This window comes from Henckelia pumila, chromosome 1, assembly GCF_033568475.1.
Source record: "Henckelia pumila isolate YLH828 chromosome 1, ASM3356847v2, whole genome shotgun sequence".
Classification (NCBI taxonomy): Eukaryota; Viridiplantae; Streptophyta; class Magnoliopsida; order Lamiales; family Gesneriaceae; genus Henckelia; species Henckelia pumila.
Genome location: NC_133120.1, coordinates 80,381,533 through 80,402,226, shown reverse-complemented (window position 1 = coordinate 80,402,226; position 20,694 = coordinate 80,381,533). Strand labels below are relative to the sequence as shown.

At 35.8% G+C, this 20,694-nt stretch overlaps 3 protein-coding genes across 7 annotated transcripts; 1 reads left to right on the top strand and 2 right to left on the bottom strand.

Annotated features, from left to right (window-relative positions):
• The first annotated feature begins 1,525 nt into the window (after positions 1-1,525).
• On the top strand, positions 1,526-6,907 carry LOC140874981 (cellulose synthase A catalytic subunit 6 [UDP-forming]-like). Its single transcript, XM_073278496.1, has 14 exons — positions 1,526-1,688; positions 2,223-2,418; positions 2,656-2,840; positions 2,926-3,028; positions 3,098-3,287; positions 3,471-3,737; positions 3,827-4,172; positions 4,342-4,479; positions 4,567-4,692; positions 4,786-4,998; positions 5,088-5,364; positions 5,437-5,609; positions 5,710-6,060; positions 6,189-6,907. Exons 1-14 carry the CDS (start codon positions 1,608-1,610, stop codon positions 6,768-6,770), a joined length of 3,228 nt encoding a protein of 1,075 aa, XP_073134597.1. The 5' UTR covers positions 1,526-1,607; the 3' UTR covers positions 6,771-6,907.
• A 683-nt stretch (positions 6,908-7,590) lies between these two features.
• On the bottom strand, positions 7,591-20,308 carry LOC140878297 (uncharacterized). 5 transcript variants are annotated; one of them, XM_073281898.1, is made up of 18 exons: positions 20,196-20,308; positions 19,234-19,339; positions 18,996-19,095; positions 18,563-18,704; positions 18,410-18,461; positions 18,241-18,337; positions 16,171-16,612; positions 13,837-16,033; positions 13,511-13,750; positions 11,845-13,434; positions 11,467-11,670; positions 11,205-11,363; positions 10,991-11,101; positions 10,571-10,840; positions 9,463-10,491; positions 8,687-8,896; positions 8,087-8,575; positions 7,591-7,991 (listed from the first exon to the last, which is right to left on the bottom strand). In XM_073281898.1, exons 7-18 carry the CDS (start codon positions 16,282-16,284, stop codon positions 7,759-7,761), a joined length of 6,846 nt encoding a protein of 2,281 aa, XP_073137999.1. In that variant the 5' UTR covers positions 16,285-16,612; positions 18,241-18,337; positions 18,410-18,461; positions 18,563-18,704; positions 18,996-19,095; positions 19,234-19,339; positions 20,196-20,308; the 3' UTR covers positions 7,591-7,758. The 5 variants fall into 5 exon arrangements, with proteins under 5 accessions (XP_073137999.1, XP_073138012.1, XP_073138015.1 ...); XM_073281911.1 differs by having other exon boundaries at positions 13,514-13,750; XM_073281914.1 differs by having other exon boundaries at positions 13,921-16,033.
• Positions 16,498-18,658, bottom strand: LOC140866159 (glyceraldehyde-3-phosphate dehydrogenase, cytosolic-like). Its single transcript, XM_073271069.1, has 4 exons — positions 18,563-18,658; positions 18,410-18,461; positions 18,241-18,337; positions 16,498-16,612 (listed from the first exon to the last, which is right to left on the bottom strand). Exons 1-4 carry the CDS (start codon positions 18,656-18,658, stop codon positions 16,498-16,500), a joined length of 360 nt encoding a protein of 119 aa, XP_073127170.1.
• Positions 20,309-20,694: the final 386 nt, after the last annotated feature.

The window sequence follows — 20,694 nt, the reverse complement described above, 5'->3', positions numbered from 1 at the left end:
AAGTAAAGAATATTTCAAAGTCAAAAAGTAAATTTTTTTTTTTTTTAAAAAAAAAAACAAAACAAAATTGCTCTAATTATCATCCAATCAGTGTATTCTTGGCGATGGAGATCCATCACTCAAATTAGTTATATATTTATAAGTAAATGCTATGTTATATCGTATAAATTATATCTAATTTAATGATAGCTAGAATGTGATTATGTATGGGCTCTTCACAAAATGTGTCAGCTCCACACCAATAAAGCGTAAATAATTAATCCAATGGGCCACATTTCCCTATTATCCATGATAAGATGTCACAATTATAAGGAACATTATTTACTCATGAATTTAATACAACGTTTATTTTAAAACGATTCACGACAGTATTTTCTATGTTACATTCGAATTGAAGAGTTTCTTTTTTTTTTTTGTACGATGTGGTGAAATTTTAAACTTTGAATCAAATCATATGATGTCAACTTCCATTAAAATGAGATATATGAGTACGATCTAATGTTATCGAGATCCGGTGGAAGATATAATTAACCTATGATTGTAGTTTTTCCAATTGCCTAAAGAGAGGGTCAAGCGGCCGCAATTGGCCCAACTTAGGCGTAAAAATCCACCAAACTCGAGTCAGCCAAGGAATTAAATTCAAAAAAAATTTAGAACTCGTCGGCTCATGAGCACGTGGTTAACGAATATGCGAACTCGAAATGATATGAAATGCAACACAAAAATATATATTGTATATGATACTAATTTACTTTATATGATTGCAAACTTAAAAAAAACATATATATATATATAGAAAACTTAAGTTTGAACTCGCCAGCCACGTCGTTATCATCATATACAGGCAAAACCATTGCTAGTAATTTTTTTACCGAACTTTTTCCGACTAGACGATCTGTGACGAATGTTTGGAACTTTTCGATTACAGTTTTAATATTTATTTTTACGGTTAATTACGTACATATCTCTGAGAATTTTTTGCCAAAAACCCCTTAAAAAAGAATAATCTAATTAGCTCATTTGTGTTTTCAAAGTTTCAGCACATACATCCCAATATTTTCTTATTTTGAACATTCACATTTTTGTACGTTTTAAGAGTATTTGTGCTCAAAATTTGAAAAAACCCGAAAATTAAGCAAGAGAAAAATCTTATGTTATCTAGTCTAGATATTCTATACGTGTATTCTACCACCATATGCGCCCACAGCACAACACTTTATGAGAAGCAGCATAAAATTTTGATCCTTTGAGCCGTTTGCATGCAAACCTTAAATACGTTAAGTGCCAATTCTGCAACCATTAATATAATACTCCATCTTTGTTTCCTTTTCTAAATTCAATTCTTCTCACAAACACAAGCAGACGAAATATTTTTTCTTCCCGACTTTGTTGATCTCTCCATCAACATGGCGGCATTTTTATTTTCTTATCCACAAATAATGAATATATTATGAACTCGTTTCCCTTCACCAAATTATAGAGTGGTTCTTTCTTTCTTTAACTAATTGTGCCAATGATCCTTGTTTGAAAGATATTCGGGTTTCTTTTTCGTTTCTTTCGGATAGCGAAGTCGCGCGTAGGAGGAGGATCAGAGAGGTTATGAGGGAATGGATACTAAAGGGAAACTTGTGGCTGGTTCACACATCAAGAATGAATTTGTAATTATTAATGCTGATGAGATTGGAAGAGTGAGTTTCTTATATACATATATAAGTATCACATTTCCCTTACTTCATTACTCTGGTTGAACCCGGAGTACTGATCGAATAAAATCTGAAAATTGATGTGTAACTTCTGAGAAGTTCAGAGTTTACTAATACATTACATCACCTCTCGATTCGAGTCGGCTCTCCTCCTGTTTCGTGCTTCCAAACCTTGGTTAAAACTTGCTGGCCCTTGTTTTCATAATGTCTAGCAACACAACTTTTAGCTTTTATAGTTCTAAAGGTTCTTTTTCTGGTTTGTTTGTATGTGCTTAAAAGTGCAGAGTTTCCAGGTCTTTTGGTGGTTTGATTTGATAGGGATTTTTTGTTTGTGTTTAATGTTACTGACATTTCTTGATCTTCTTTTTGTCAACTTTTCAAATTCCAGGGCCGTTCCAACTTCCAAAATCTTGTTTCTTGCTTCATCGTACCTGGATACCTTAACTGTACTTTTAGCATCTGTCATGTGATATCAAATCTCTTGCCGATTCATGTATGATTTAACAGTTTCAATGGCAGGCGGTATCGGAGCCGGGGTTTGCCGAACAAATTTGTCAGATTTGTGGAGATGAGATAGAGCTAAGTGGAAATGGGGAGCCTTTCGTTGCCTGTAACGAATGTGCATTCCCTACTTGTAGGCCTTGCTATGAATATGAAAGGAGAGAGGGAAATCAAGTCTGTCCCCGGTGCAAAACCAGATATAGGCGACTAAAAGGTGATCTATTCTTGTGCCTGACATATCAATGGTGGAGCAAGAATTTTCATCTGGAGAAACTAGATTTCGAAAACTTTAGATGCTGAGAAATTCATATTTTCGTGCCAATAGAACACAAACATATATCACCTGTTGAGAAATTCAAGAGGGAGTGGGTGGCGGCGTCTGCCGGCCCTCCTCTGTCAGAAAACTTCTGCTTTTCATTCTGGTGTGATTCATAGGCCTGTTGATATTCAGGGAGTCGTAGAGTTGATGGAGATGAGGATGAGGATGGATTTGACGATTTAGAGAATGAATTTGCTTATTACAGTGATGGAAGGAGGCATCATCACCAGGTTTCTGAAGAAGATCCCGCTACTCGAGTAGTATGGGATCAATCTTTTGTTAGCCAAGAAATTCCTCTCCTTGCTTGTGGCCAAGAGGTAGATGTCACCTCAACTTGCCTCAGTTTCGTCATATACGGAAATTTGACTACAATTTTTAACAAAAATCTGAACCTTGATTAAGGATGAAGCAATTTCGGGGGACAAGAATGGTCTCATGATCCTTTCCTTCATGAGTCATGGAAAGCAAATCCATCCTACACGCAGTACCGATTCCTCCACGACTGGTAAGTGTTTAGGATAGAGTATTTAGATGTTGGATTATTTTTCTTGATTGAAAGTTTGATTTCCTGCAGAAACTTCAGTGCCACCACGGCCAATGGATCCTAAGAAAGACTTGGCTGTATATGGCTATGGTACGATCGCATGGAAGGATAGAATGGACGAATGGAAGAAAAAGCAGAGCCATAGACTTCAACTAGTTAAATGTGAAGGAAATAAAGGTGGTGACCATGATGAAGAGCTGGATGATCTTGGTTTACCCAAGTAGGTCCTCTGTTTATGCTTATGATTATTTTTATATGTATAATGTTTTAAGTAAAGGATTCAAATTGCAATTATAGCTACTAAATATGATTGTATTAAGGGCTTTCATTGATGAAACTTCATCTATGGAGTACATGAAATCTAATCGATCAAGTTAAAACCTTGTTTTATCATAATTTACAGGGTGGATGAAAGTAGACAGCCACTGTCTAGGAAGCTAAGTATACCGTCGAGCAAGATAAACCCATATAGAATGGTTATTCTACTTCGAATGGCTATCCTTTGTTTGTTCGTTCATTATAGAATTATGCATCCAGTCAGTGATGCATATGGATTGTGGCTAACATCAATTATATGTGAGATATGGTTTGGTTTGTCATGGATATTTGATCAGCTTCCTAAGTGGTTCCCGGTTGAGCGAGAAACGTACCTAGATAGACTATCACTAAGGTATAGATTTTCTTATTTTCTCTGTATGCTTGACTTGTTGTCTTGTTATTCTTGTTTCCGAGCGTTTGCATATTGAACTTCTTCGTCAGGTATGAGAAAGAAGGAAAGCCTTCTGAGCTGCTGCCTGTGGATATATTTGTTAGTACAGTGGATCCCATGAAAGAACCTCCCCTCATTACTGCCAATACAGTTCTTTCTATACTTGCTGTAGATTACCCGGCGGATAAGGTTGCGTGCTATGTCTCGGATGATTGTGCTGCCATGCTTACTTTTGAAGCTCTTTCTGAGACATCCGAGTTTTCCAGGAAATGGGTTCCATTCTGCAAGAAATTTAGCATAGAACCTCGAGCACCTGAGTGTTATTTTGCCCGGAGGGTCGATTATTTGAGAGACAAGGTTGAACCAACGTTTGTGAGGGAACGCCGTGCAATGAAGGTGTTGTTTGTATTCCCTTTGGTCTCTTTGTTTACATTTTTTGTTATTAACTTCTTGTATTGCTTCGATTTGAACTGCACATAATCAAGTACATGGAAAAGGGGAAAGAGGTCAATAACTCAAATTTGATGGCTGAAACTTGTCATTCATTTATGAAATATTTTGACAGAGAGCATACGAAGAGTTCAAAGTTCGAATTAATGGATTTGTTGCCACGGCACAAAAGGTTCCTGAGGAAGGTTGGACTATGCAGGATGGAACTCCATGGCCAGGGAATAACACTCGGGATCACCCTGGAATGATCCAGGTAGAGCCTTCTGTAATTGTATTCTTCCTCTTGGAAGAATGATACGGAATTAGACGGATATGAGAACGAATTTAGTTACCTTGACAGATATTCCATGGTCAAAATGGGGTTCGAGATGTTGAAGGGAATGAGTTGCCTCGTCTTATATACGTCTCTCGTGAGAATAGGCCGGGATTCAAGCATCACAAAAAAGCGGGTGCTATGAATGCATTGGTGACTAACTCTCACTCTCTTGTTTGGGTTATATTTTCTTTGTTTGATGAGTTTAGAATGTCTTACTGATGATTTGTGCTGAATTAATTCAAGTTACGGGTGTCAGCTGTCATCTCAAATGCTCCTTGCGTACTCAATCTTGATTCCAATAACTACATGAATAACAGCAAGGCTCTCAGGGAAGCAATGTGTTTCATGATGGACCCTAAAGATGGCAAGAAAATATGCTATGTGCAGTTTCCACAAAGATTTGATGGAACTGATAAACGTGATAGATATTCAAATCGTAGCATCGTCTTTTTTTATGTATGTATAGTTTCCTCTGGTTTTATGTTACAAGTAGTTACCTAACTGATCCTTGAAAATGCTAAATTAGATTTTTGTTGGTGCCATAGATAATTATGAAAGGACTTGATGGGATACAAGGTCCACTTTATGTCGGAAGTGGATGCATATTCAGGAGGCGAGCCCTTTATGGATATGGTGCTCCTAAGACGGCCAAACAATCTGGTAAAACATGCAACTGTTGGCGAAAATGGTGTTGCTGTTGCTATGAATCTAAAAGGAAGAATAAGAAATGGAAAAAATTAAAGAATGATAAGAAGAAGACCCATAGCATGGAATATTCAACTCAAATGGATGCTGTTAAAAATCTTGAGGAAGGAGTAGAAGGTGAGAAAGCTTGTTTTTCTTCAGATTCTTGAAGATCATATCAACATCATGCCTTTTCTGTTTTCGTGGCAGAAGCCGAAAGGATAAAATTAGAGAAAAAATTTGGACAATCACCGGGTTTTGTCACCTCAACACGTGTACAAGGTGGAGGCGTTCCGCCGGGTGCAGCGCCTGCTTCCCTTTTGCAAGAAGCCATACATGTCATTAGCTGTGGTTATGAAGATAAAACAGAATGGGGAAAAGAGGTATAATCACCATGTCCACTTTAGAAAATACTGTCCTAAAAACCTTTTCTTTTCATTTATGCATACCCCAGTACGCTTACTATTTATTCATCATAACCAGGTTGGTTGGATTTATGGTTCAACTACAGAAGATATTTTAACCTGTTTTAAGATGCACTGCCATGGATGGCGGTCGGTGTACTGCACTCCCGAAATATCGGCATTCAATGGATCATCTCCAATCAATATATCATATCATTTACATGAGGTTCTTCAAAGGGCCATAGGATCAGTTGAAATTTTCTTCAGCAGGCATTGCCCTATTTGGTATGGATATGGATGTGGCTTGAAAATACTCCAAAGAATTTCGTACATAAACTCGGTTATCTATCCCTTGTCGTCACTTTTCTTGATCTCTTATTGCACCTTGCCAGCAATTTGCCTTCTTACAGGAAAATTCATTGTCTCTGAGGTATGAGACAGCTAATGAACCCTGTATCCTTTGCAATTCTTGATCTGTTCTCTTGTAGCTTTTAAATTCCCGTTCATTTTAAGCTTATTAGGCATTTTTTTGAGTGAGTTTTCTTCTACAATCTGCAGGTCAGTACCTATGGAAGTATAATCTTCACAAGCCTATTTATATTGATGGCTGCCACTAGCGTCTTTGAGATTCAGTGGGGCGGCATAGGACTCGACGACTGGTGGACAAACGAACTGTTTTGGGTGCTCGGGGGAGTTTCATCCCAGTTTTTCGCTCTAATTCAAGGTCTCGTCAAGGTTTTGAGCGGCGTAAACATGAACTTCACTGTTGTATCCGGAAGTGCGGATGATGGAGAATTTTCCGAGCTCTACATCTTCAAATGGACATATTTGTTAGTTCCTCCTATGACTTTGTTGATCATCAACGTCATTGGAATCATAGTTGGGATTTCAGACACTATCGTGAACGGGTACGAATCGTGGGGACCTTTTTTCGGCAGACTTTTATTTGCATTATGGGTGATTGTTCATTTATATCCATTTCTCAAAGGTTGCATGGGAAAACAAGAAAAGCTTCCCACCATTATTCTTGTATGGTCGATACTTCTGGCTTCTATTCTAACGTTAATGTGGGTACGTATCAACCCATTCTTGTCCACAGATGGGATCATACTAGATGATTGTGGGTTGAATTGTGATTAGGGAGATGAAGATTAAAAATTTTAGTGGCTTCTACTTTAGTATATATATTGAAAGAACTACACAAAAACATTGATTTGATAAAAGATCCAATAGCCCCATAGCCAAAATTGTAGGAGTTCAAAGAAGCTATGGTGATGAGTGCAGCTGAACAGGTTCTGTGACTGCACATGCGTGTACTGTCATGTAAAGTTATGGTATAAATATTATTCTTTGAATGCGTTAAGATACCGTTTGGTGTTATGAATATGATGAATGAAGAACGTATATAAATGTTATAAAAATATTATAAGATATGCATGGATAATAATAATAATAGGATGTTTTGTTTTTAATTTTGTAGAATTATAATGTTTTTATTATAAAATGTCTTAAATGCTCTTTTTTAGCATTTGAATGCCCTTATTAATTGCAAACAGTTGTAAAAATAAAATGTTATTAAAATTTCATCAATATCAAGCCAATCATATCTTCATCACAATTTCAATGTCACCTTTATTGTTAGGCATAAATATGATTCTTTGAATACATTAAAAGCTGATTTAATTGTATACAAATTATTTATGGAAAAATAATGTAATATTCTGCTTACAGTTTTCAGATATTTTAAACATCCAACTCATAGTAGAAATTATCAAAAAAATCATTTTAAATATCAAAACATCCCATTAATTTCCCTAACTCTCGTTGATTTCTTTTTTTTATTTATCTATTTTAAAAAATCTCTTTTTTATTAAAATCAAAAACTAAACTAAACTCTAAACAACGAAAACCAGAGCTGAAAGCCTAAATGGTACCAAAACATTAAAAAGTTCAGGAAAAGTGTAAATGTGATACGCTCATAAACATTGTCTATTGAGCATGAGATATGCATACACAAACGATATAAGTATCCACTCAGTTATCCTCATTTTACATCAGAAAAACACAGAACTAGCAAAGCAAAAACACCCAAAGCAAGAACCGAAAAACTAGTGCCAAAGAAAAACCACTATTTCCATCTAACATCCTGCAAGGCCCGTCTTTTCGTTGGTCGAACTGTTGTATGATCACCAATCTGTGATCTTTTAGTATTAGGTGCATTCTCCTTCATGTTGTCTGCCCGGAAAAGCTTATTAGGCGTTCCATGTATCAAAATGGTCCTAGCATTCTTCTTTGCAGCAGAGCAGTCATCTTTGATATTGAGCTCTATCCGTCCTCCCAAAGTTTCAGTCATAACCGTGTCTAATAGACAAACATCAGAGCTTTTTGTAAATCAACATATGCAAGCAAAACAGATTCAGACCGTAATACTAACAAATAGATGTTTTAATTAATACCTTCGCCAGGTTTCAGACATAGTGTTGATTCCTCTGGTTCTTCACTTTCTTTACCGATCAATGGTTTATCAATGTTATCACCAAAGTAAGAAACACTAACATCAGTAAACCTTTGAGGCTCATCTAAATCATTATGAAGGTTGGCACCAGAGTCACTGAGAACTGCTACAGAATATTCAGATTCAAGGCACTCTTTTATGGTATTGGCCAGATGACTTTCTTCCAATATCTCATTACTACACTCATAGACAGATGAATCTGAGACGGCTCGGATATCAGTTTTGAGGTCTTCTTCCGCATGAAATTCAGACGTGAAAAATTGCTGTGGAACCTCTCCATCATCAACCTCATGATTGTCTTTCGTATTGAAATTTGAGGTTTGCGTGTTGGTTTTTCCACTATTACCGCATTCACTCTTTTCAATAAACAGATGTGTTGCTGAGCTCTGAGGCATATCAGATTTGTCACACCAGAAAGTGGATACATGTTCTATAACAAAGGAAACTAAAGTCATTGGTCATGTTTGAATTGTTAAAAACAGAATAAAAAGCCTTAAAAATTGTTGGCGGAAAAACAATATACAAGGAAACTTGTTTTAACCTGCAGTGGTAACCATGTTATGTACACTATAGTGGTGCAAGGCATTCTCCTCGCATGTCTTCTGAATCTCATCATTGGTTGAAAGTGTATTAATATCGAGAGTGTAACCATCAAACTGGTTTTTCGATGAGGCCATTTCAAGATCTTCTTTTTCTATAACTTTGTCATTTTCATGGGAGGCCTTCAACAAAATACAGGGAGGAGAAGAATCTACAAAAAGTACAAAAGGAAGCATGATTGCGTAAAGAAAGGAAACATGCTTGGCAGTTGTGTTGAATTACCAAACTAATAAGCATAAAAATCAATTGAACCTGAACCTTTCCCATCATCAACCACAAAATAAAATAGACTCGTTTTATAGACTTTTGACTTTTAATTTATCCAAGAAAAAAATACTGCTTCCTTTACTTGGTCAGAGTTCTTGTCATCCCTGTTTGATTAACAAGTCACTAAAATATGATATCTACTTGTTTTTCTCTTGCAGCATATGATTCCCTAAGCCCGTGTCAACAGAATAAAACATCATGATTTTGCAAGAAAAAGAAAACGAAGAATATACCACCCCCAGTACGGATAACTTCAAAAAATAATTCAGCAATGATAAACAACTCAGATTATCGTTGTGTATCACCAAATCTGTCTCACCATTGAGAAGCTGCACATATTTGATGCTTCGGGATTCAAATTTTTCTCAAAAGTATCAACTAATATTTTTCTCGAAAAACTCTTATCCTTGTGGTTTTTAATAAAGCAGTGACTATCCTCCACAACATTACCTTGTTTAATATCCTTGTCAGTTATGCCAGGTACATCTCCACTGCTTCGTATTATTTCCCCTTCATATTTGACATAATCTGTATCCCCATTACTGTGGTTGTCTAACATATTGAAATCCAATAACACTTCAGCACTTCCTTCGCCTGCATGTAAATTCTTCAAGTTCGGGCTAATAATATTTTCCTCACTTGATTTTCTGTCATTTTCTGTTGCTTCCACATCAAAAAGGGATTGTCCCAAAGATAACGTATTTTCTTCCCTGTGTTTTTCAGTTGCAGAATTAGATTCTCTTATGCGCCCACCCGTGTTTTCTGTACACTGCTCTTCATAAGCATCATATTTAACCTCAGAAAAAACTGCATTGGAGAAGATGTTTTCCACTTTAGAACTCTCAATCTCAGTTACCTCTTCATTCCTGATATCTTCCTCGATTTCTTCAGTTACAGAATCAGATTTTTTCATGCACTCACCTGTGTTATCAATCCAGTGCTTTTTTTTGTAATCCAATGTAGCTTCAGAAAGAACTGTACTGGAGAAATTATTTTCCATCTCAACCTCATTTACTCTTTCATCCCTGATATCTGCTTCATTTTTTTCAGATATATAGTTAGATTCTTTCATGCACTCACTCGTATTTTCAGTCTGCTCTTCATTGCCATCATGTTTAGCCTCAAAAAGGATCGTACTGGAGTATGTTTTTGCAACCTCACAGCCCACATCCTCGTTTACCTCTTCATTCTCGATATCTATAAGGTTTTCTTTTGTTAGAGAGTTAGATTCACCTATATTCTCAGTCCACGGCTCTTCAGTCTTGGAAACAACAGCATCAGTGCAGATATTTTCCACTTCAACATCATTTATCTCCGGATTCGTGACATCTTTTCCATTTGCTAAGATTAAATTTCCAAGTCCCAAGTAGTTCTCAAGTTCATTTCCAGCAACTTCCACTTTTTCATCGTAGTTGGTTTCAGTCACCTCATTGTCCTTCGTTGTGCCAAAGCTTTCCACAAACGAAAAATCAGCTCTTTCTGCATTTTTTTCACAAACCGAGATATCATCAACCTTGCAAGAAGCTACAAAACGAAATTAAAAAACCAATCAATTTACCTTTGCCTACATACGAGCCAGTATCATATTCCCATTTACTGGTAGTTGGACAAGTCAAACTTTTATCTGTGGGTAGATCATCTTCCCATTCTCTTAACTCCTCCATCTCTTGGCTCATTTCACTGAAGTTTCCCCATCCCAAGTAGGTAGTGGATTTAGTAAAAGACATTGTCATATTTGTTATGTCAGTTCCATGAGTCAAAGCTTCCTTTGGTCCGCTTGGAGTAACCTTATCCACTGGTGATCCCAAGAGATTGTTGAGATCAATTTCTACACAGAAATAATCAGGATTAATATCTTAAGAACAATGGCTATGGCTGGATGCCACATCAGTAAACTCATATAGGTTTGATAATTCATGTGCTAATAGGTTTTAACATAGATTTTCAATTTTCCCTATATCTTGGAACTTCCACTCACCCTGGTTTTCAAAATTCACTTGGTTGGTAGCTCCTCCTGTAGACATTGGTACATCTAAAGTTTGTGCATCAGCAATATCATTTTTTTCATTTCTGCACTCAGCACCATCAGCTGCAGTAGAAACAAAGTTTTGAGCTTTTCAGGAGAAAATAAATATAAATATAAATAAAAACAGCCAACACAGAGAAAAATGTAAAAGTTCCAACTGAACTACCATTCTCGTCAACTAGCTGATTTGAAACTTCACCCTTGCTATCATTCTTGTATACAGGCATTGTATGTCCAGCTGTTTCATGTACACTGCTCAAAGCTTCCTGGCATACACTGAAGTTTGGGGTTGTGATAGGTTCTGCCAGAGGACTTTTTAGTTGCTCTGAAGCAAAATAATGGTGAACAAATCAATATTATTTTAGCGAACATTAGCCTTAAGAAGCTACTGATGGTTCTTAAGAAGCTATAGAGAGTTCTAAATGTACCAGGATCGTATTTGCCTTCATTGAAGTTTTCAAAGGCTTGATTGAATGTTTTATATTCTCCCTTGTTAATTTGATCAGTCAAGGAGTTTTGATCTCCATTTACTTCATTTCCAGATCTATTAGCTTCTTCCTCTTCAATAAAGTTAGAAACAACAGCTTCTTCTTCAAGAATTTGACACTTAGCAAAAACTGTGGCATGTGAACCTGAAAATTACTTTCTGATAAGATATAATTATCTAATTATGTGTCATTATAGATTATAGATAATTCATTAAATACAAACTGAACTAGAACAACCAGAAAACCTAAGTAAAATGCTGTAGTTATTGACATATGATGTGCCAAAGAGAATAATCTAGCCTAGAAATTAGGTTTCACCTTCAGATTTAGACGTTGCTGATCTTGACCAATTTGCTTCCTGTAGACTTGAAATTCTTCTAATAAATTTACTATCTGTATGTTTTGATGGCGTGGCTGTAGATGATGCATCTTGGGAGTCGTGAAATGTTCCTTGCCCAACATTTTCCTCGATAGAACATTCAACATAACTTACTCGATCTTGTGGCATGATACGAGCACCTCTTTGACAATCACACTGTGCAGATGCACTTAATCCGCCTTCATCTGCCATATTCACGTGATCCTTTAAGCATCTTTCCTCATTAGTTTTAGCTAACTCCAAATGTGCACGATTACGATCACTGGTTCCGTATACCTCACCTACTTGACAAACCTCAGGACTTCTACCTCGCTCATTTCCAATAAGGTTTGCTGGCATGCTGGCAGGGACCTCAACTGGGGGAACATGAGGTACTCCATCCTCATCAGAATCCTTAATGAAATATTCAGAACACATTTCACTATCCTGTGAATTGGTCCTAGCACTTCTTTCACCATCAAATGGAATAGATACTCCAAGTTCCATAGTTTCATCACTTGTGAGCTTGAGATCCTTTATGTTCCTTGATTCACCAGCTTCATCTGATTCAGAATGTGTATCATTAGTAACAAGAAAGTTGGTTCCTTCGGTCATATTATCAGACTCATGACTGATTCTTAGCTTGCCTGACGAGGGCTCGTTCATTTCCAGTGCACTCGTGGAGTCTGCAAAATTAATGAAATATTCAGAACACATTTCACTATCCTGTGAATAGATCCTGGCACTTCTTTCACCATCAAATGGAATAGATACTCCAAATTCCATATTTTCATCATTTGTCATCTTGAGATCCTTTACGCTCCCAGATTCACCAGCTTCATCTGATTCCGAACGTGAATCATTAGTAACAAGAAAGTTGGCTCCTTCAGTCATGTTATCAGACTGGTGAGTGATTCTTAGCTTGCCTGATGAAGGCGCCTTCATTTCCAATGCACTCGTTGAGTCTGTAAAATTAATGAAATATTCTGAACACATTTCACTATCCTGCGAATTGGTCCGGGCACTTCTTTCACCATCAAATGGAATAGGTACTCCAAATTCCATATTTTCATCATTTGTGATCTTGAGATCCTTTTTCCCAAATTCAGCAGCTTCATCTGAATTAGAATGTGAATCATTAGTAACGAGAAAGTTGGCTCCTTCAGTCATATTATCAGACTCGTGACTGATTCTTAGCTTGCCTGTTGAAGGCACCTTCATTTCCAACACACTCGTTGAGTCCGTAAAATTAATGAAATATTCAGAACACATTTCACTATCCTGTGAATTGGTTCTGGCATTTCTTTCACCATCAAATGGAATAGATATTCCAAATTCCATTTTTTCGTCACTTGTGAGCTTCAGATCCTTTATGTTCCTAGATTCACCAGTTTCAAATGATTCAGAATGTGTGTCATTAGTAACAAGAAAGTTGGCTTTTTCAGTCATAGGATCAGACTCATAACTGTCATAACAGATTCTTGGAATGCCTGACGAAGACTCCTTCATTTCCAATGCACTCGCTGAGTCTGTAAAATTAATCTGTCCTTCTGTAAACGTAAAATATGTGAACAAGTATTAGTGGAAAGTAATACAAAAGGATTATCTTATTCGAAGAGTATTTACCACCACAAGGCTGAAAACCACCAGCTTCTCCCATTTTTTGACCCATATCCATGTTATTGGATGCTTCCATGTGATTCTGACCTTCGATATGGCAATCATTCTGCAAAGTTGTCTCGTTGATGGGTTTAAATTCCAAATTCCCTTCAGCAGAAATATCTTTCATTTGACTGTGATCAAGAACAAGGAAATTCGATGGTACTTTATCGTCCACTTTAGCCTCCACAATCACTTCCAGATCAGCTGAAAATTGGTCATTAAAATAATAAAGTTGGACACGTTTAATAAAATGTCAAAGCTAGGAACACACTTGAAAATCAATTGATTACCAAGTACTAGGCCATCAGCTAACAAGCTGGTTTCCAGAGCCAAATTTCCAGGAATATTAGATGCTTCTAGGATTTGCCCATTACCTGCGATTATCTCACTGCCAAAAGTCTCTGATTGGCCAAAAACCTGAGACACAATCTTGCTGTTATTATCACCTGACATGGTTTTTCCAACAATGTCGTGTTCGGAAACTCTCGGTGATAAGGGAACCGCTTCTGCATCCATCAACTTGCTGGCAGACATTTCAATTTCACTTTGTGAAAAACCTGTCTGCAAATCTGAAATCTCGGATGCTGGATCTTCTGCCATGTAGATGGATTCACTAACATTGATCACTCTCATAGCAGCACCAACTGCAGCAGAGGTTTCGTTGTCTTGTTCGGAAACTCTTGGTGATAAGGGAACTGCTTCTGCGTCCATCAACTTGCTGGCAGAAATACCCATTTCACTTTGTGAAAAATCTGTTTGCAAATCTGAAATTTTAGGTGCTGGATCTTCTGCCATGTAGATGGATTCACTAACATTGATTGATTTCATACCAGCACCAACTGCAGCAGAGGTTTCGTTGTACTCTCTGTGATGCTTTCTGATAGATGCGAGCCTCTTGTTACAAGTCAAATTTTTTGTACTTGTATCATTGGAGACTTCTGCAGCATCTGGCATGGACAGTTGAGCTTCCCCACATAATGATTCTTCAATTGCGAGCAAACCCTTGGGTGCTGAATCTTCCAATGAATTTGGTTCCTTCAAGCTATTTGATAGCTTAATTTGATCACCAAAGTTGCCTACTACACCTGCAGACACAGTTTTCTCATTTCCCATAGTATTCCTTTTTGACCGTGTTAGAGGTCGTGTATCGTTGGTGGGCTTTACAAAACTTTCCCTTAAAATATGGCCCCTTGTTCGCTTTCTTGCTTGATTCTTTTGTTGTGTTACAACATCCTCACCCAATTCATCAATTACTTCTAGAGATTTATTCTTTAAAGAATTCTTACTTGATATTTTCGCTTTCTCATGCAATGCTGGTTCTGTTAATTGCTGTGCTGTCTTTGAATTATATGCCATTGCATCAGTAAGCGATTTTCCATTGGTAGAAACTGCTTTCTGACTCGAATTTGTGTCTCTTGACCTTGTCCTTACCCCAGCAGGCTGGATAACCTTATCATCATTCTCAGAAACTCCACTAGTTTCCGAGTGCAATATTGAAGTCTTAGATGGATACTTATCATTTACAACTGTAAAATTATGCTTTCCCGCCTCATCATGCAATGATATCTCCAACTTTCTCCTGCTACTTCTTCTCAATTCCATTTTCATAGGTTCATCAACTGGACAATCTGCTTCAATTTTTCCATGGACATCAACTTTAGCTCCATTATTTTCCACTTCAGCTTCCAAACCTTCAACTGCCAATGTCTTCTTTGTGTTTCTCAAACACATACTAGAATCATTCTCATGTTTATCTATATCATGCTTACAAACTTCAGAATAATCAACAATCTTAGGCTTCTTATTAGATCGCCTCGATAGATTATGACGTGCAACAACCAGATTTTCTTCTGCTGTTACCACTTCCTCTAAAATCTGTTCCCGCATGTTCTCATTATTCTTCACCATCACACTTGAATCTCCATCCAATTTCCCTTCATCGACAACCCCTCTGTTCCTAAGCAACCTTCTTGTTCCCACTGCAATTCTGTTATCTTCGCCTCTACTCTTCTCCCTCACCAAACTTTCCACCAATTTCTTCCCTCTAGACCTTGTCACCCTCCCAGGACCATCTAAAATTTCCTCGGATATCCTCTCAATGCCCACGCTGTCAGCAACTTCTTCATCTCTATCATTGTCGCTGTTAACCTTGTTTCTACCTCTCTTGCTTCCATTTAAAACATCATTTACAGATAATTTATCCCTTAGCTGAGTTACCCGGACAGAGCAGTCTACCTTCCCATTCTTCCGACCAGCTTCATCCACATTTTCTACAGATAAACTGTTATCACCTAAAGCAGAAGTCTTTTTGCTTCTTCTCTTTGTTCCTCTAGATCTAGCGAACTCTATCAATTCATGTTCCGGACTAAACCTAACTTTCTTAGCCTCCTTATGCAAGACCACGTTAGGTTCAGTTCCACTCTTATTGTCATCTTTCCCCTTTACCCTCCCTCGTGAAGAAGGCTTTTCCTTTTCCTTTTCCTTTTCCTAAATCCACACATTCCAGACAACCAAAAATTCAAAAATGAAAAGGAACCAAATAATTGACGCACTCAGTTTAGATAACAAAATTTCCTTTCACAACCTAGAAAAACAACCACGCATGAGAAAGTCGATTGAATTACCTGGAAAAGTTCAGTGAGCTTGCTTGCCATCTCCAGATTTGATAAATTGGCTGGAATCTTATTCTTCTTGCAGAGAACCTGCAGTTCTCTGCGCTTCATACTTAAAAAATCCATCTCAAAAAATATGATGGAGCGCAAATCAAGTCCAGATTCGCTACAACGTTAAAAACACGAAAAACATAATCTAAAAGCCGTGAAGAAAAAACTGTGAACGATTTCAGAGTTGAATTTTGTTTGCTGTTTCTTTTAACCGTTGGGATTGGGATCTTCTTGGAATACAAACAGTTGAATGATTTTGAATTTTTGAAACAACAGTTTTCCCGCCTTTTACGGGCGATTAGATTGCACTGATGCGTGATCTGCACTCGCCGGTTTTGTACTGTGACGTGGCTGCAGGAAATGGAGAGTGAACAGCACGGGCGCATAGGTTTTGGAAAGGAGCCTAAATGGTAAAAAAAAAAAAAAAAAAAAAAGCAAAAGAATAATAATAATAAAAATAAAAATAAAAAAAGCAAAAGCAAAAGCGGAATATGGAAAGTGGATAAGGCCCAACCCAAACAACGTGTGTTAAAGTTAAAGTTCATGCCCCTTCCGAAAACCATTTTGGGTCGGTAGGACCCGTCCGTATCATATTTTTTGATTTAAATTTAAAATAAAACGATAAAATTCATTGTACGTATATATAATATGATTATAAAAACAATTCAAGGATATTAATTTTTAAATAATTAAAAATATTTATTCTATTGACTAATCGAATAAATTTCATTGTAAAACGGAATATTAATTCACTTGCATATATGATTCAATGAGAACGGGTTTAAATTTTAAGAAAAAATCTAACATTAATACAATCATATTTTGCTAATATACCCTAGTTTTGTTTTTAATTTTAGATAATTAGTAGTTTATGTATTGACGAGACAATAGATTCATATAAGAGTATTCCAAAAAATTATAATCTTATTGATTTTATCAAAATTATTAATTTAACATATTGACATAATTCATGACTGGAAAAAATTATTATTTTATCGAGTATTACTTTATAGAAGTTTTATTATATTATTTATATTGTATGTACTTATGTACGATTAAAATTCATTTTGTTGCACAAACTGTTGATCATAAAATAGTAAACTAATACGTGAACTATTGTAAATGACTTAATTGGTACTAGCGTTTTGTTGCACGCATTGCGAGCTAAACAATCCGTTTTTTATAATAAAATTATATTTCAATTAAAATTTCAAATAAAATTATTGTACTATATATTAAATACAAAAATCGGGAGGTAAAATGGGAGAAATAGTTAAATGAAAAAAAAAAAGAAAAAAAATTGAGATAGTGGAGGGAAACGGTTTATGATGTGTGTTTTTCTTTTATATATACCAGCGACTGGGGCACACGCGATGCGTATGTGGAACGAATATAATTTAATAAAATATGATGGTCTTATAATAAATAGTATCAAATAGGAGATATACAACGATATTGTATATATCTCTACTATTTTATAATAGTATATCAAGGCTTCGTTTGGTAGCTTATATTATTAATATGTGTATAACTTATCCTATCAAATCTCACGTTCTTCTCATCATATTATTTATCCATCTATTAATTATTCATTTTACATCAATCAAATCATCAATTATTTATTTTACATCAATCAAATCATTTAATTTAAATTACTATATTATCCCTTATAAATAATATTATTCAAATTTTATTTATTGTTAAAAGGATAAAATGGTAATTTGTCATTTTTTAATATAAAATTTTATCAATCAAATCAATAAATTATAATTCATCAATCAAATCAAATATTATATTCACTATCATTTTTTATTTATTTTTGATTACATTATATTACTTATCTATGTATTATTTATCCAATCATACCTACCAAGCGGTACCCAAAGGTCCAAAGGTGATATAAATAAGATATACCTTGCTTCAAATAAAAAAAAAATAGATTTCAAGGTTGCTGCTTCAAATGTAAAATAAGATAACCAAGTCTTATTCATCCAAAATAAGAACATATCACGTATGACCAAAGCCATATACCTTTGCTGCTCCAGTGTTGTTGGGAATGATGTTGAAAGAGACGGCTCTCCCACCCTCGAGTCCTTTGCGGATGGTCCATCCACAGTCTTTTGAGTATCTAAATGAAAATCAAAGTACCATCAGCAACTAGACACAAATTAAATTGAAATAAACAATTCATTAAACATACTTGTAATAGAGTGGACGGTGGTCATAATACCTTCCACGATGCCAAACTCATCCTGCAGGTTCATTTAATTAGCACGAAATGAGAATTACAAAAAAAAAGTAGATATTTCTAAAGAGAAACATGAAAACACGCAGAAACACAGTGTATACCAACCTTGGCCAAGGGAGCAAGATAGTTTGTGGTGTAGCTAGCATTGGAAACAATATTTAGATCTGGTGTGTACTCCTCATTGACACCAACAAACAACATGGGTGCATCTTAGCTTGGAGCGAAAATAAAAACTTTCTTTACACCCCTGGTGATTCACAAATTTTCAGGAGATTAATTGCTTGCGGGTCAACTCATGGTATTTAATATTTATACTGAAGTTAACGGATAATTTTTTTCTACCAATAAGCTCACAAAACCATTCATGTTTGGATTCATGTTTTCAGAAGTGTATGAATATAGATTCAAAAAGATGCAGAGAGTCCTCGTATAAATATCGCTGGTGCTTTTGCATCTTCTAACAATTTGAAAGGGACCATCACATCCTTCCCATATTAAAACATACTCATTTATCAACCAGCAAAGCAGATACCCATACCTTTAAATGAGCCGCAGTCTAATCCTTTTCAGTGAATACTCCAGTTGACTCCACAACATACTCCGCACCAGAGTCACCCCAAGGGATCTCCTCTTGGTTCCTTCAATATCACCAAATTAAAATTTCAATAAGGCGTTGTTTGTACTTTGTACACAACACAAATAATCATCAACCAAATACAAACACACACACACACACACACACACACACACACACAAAGAATATGCAAGGAACATACCTAACGCCAAAAACTGCAACAGGCTTCTCTCCAAAGAGAAGGGTTTTCTCATCCTTAACAGTGATCTCATTGTGCTTTCATTGTCCATGAACACTATCATACTTATCTACACAATAATTTCCAATGACACGACATGAGAAATTAAGAATAGAACAAAGTCACTCAACCATGAGTAGAGCGAAAATAAAGAGCGAAATCAATAGTCTTTTACATGAACCCTCGGAGCTTTAAATCCAATGCAAATAATTTAACTAAAAAACGAAAAAAAAAAGGGTCGACACATTTTACCACTAATTTCTTATTTCACATGGTTCAATAAATCTGATCTTTCTTTCTCTAGCTTTCATTTTCCTAACAGGAGTTGTGCGGCTATCAAATCTTTAACCCTTATTTTTTCATTTTAAACAAAATTGAGCTAATCAACCATTTACGTACAATAAATAGTTAATTATTCGGAGACATTTCTCATTCACGTATACATACAAAATCAAAGATTTAAGTTCTCCCAAACATTATATATAGACAGGCTGGGACATATATAGAATTTGGGGTAAAAAATCACGTAATTCTTCAAACCAAATTGGCAAAGTAAACGTAATAAAAATAAAGCTTACTGTCGTACAAATATTACATATAGACAGGCTCGGACAGATATAGAATTACATATAGGTAAGCAAAAACACAAATATTTCACATGTAACAAAGTGTGGACAATCCCCACATCATAAGGTTTTAGGTTTGAGAATTTCGACTCAGAAGCAACGCAAAATAAACAAAACCCAAAAGCCACGCACCAAAAGCCACGCAACGAAAGAAAGTAGACATACAAATTTGAAACCCAGAAAACAATTTGAGACGGATGGAAAAATTCTTAAATACAGAAGATAACTGGAGGCGGAGGAAAAATGGAATATTAGAAAATCGTAAATCCAAATTAACAGGCATTGAGAGAAAGGAATTACCGTGTCTCTCGAAATCGTAAATTTGGATAAGAAGATGTCAGTTGAATTGAAGGTAGCGTGGGAATTAGGAGAGAACGTGAAGAGGATTGCCTCAGACGTGGAGCGAGAAGGCGTGAATAAAAACCAAGCGTTAAAATGCATAAGTAATTGTGGAAGAAGGGCAAAACCGGAAACAAAAGTCAAAAGTTGGTGTCTTTGTCGTAGCAGTACTTTTTAGGTGCCTCTCAACTATTATAAAATAGTAGAGAAGTAGAGATAAAATAGTAGAGATAGTATATATATATATATATATATATATATATATATATATATATATATATATATATTTATTTATTTATTTATTTTATATTTTTGTGGACATACCAAGAGACCACTAAATGTTTCTTATATAATAGTAACTAGTTAGTTACACACACAATGCGTGTGTTTTGTTAATGTATATATTTTTAAATTACTATTTTAGAAGATAAAATATATGTAATAGTTATTATTCTTTTTT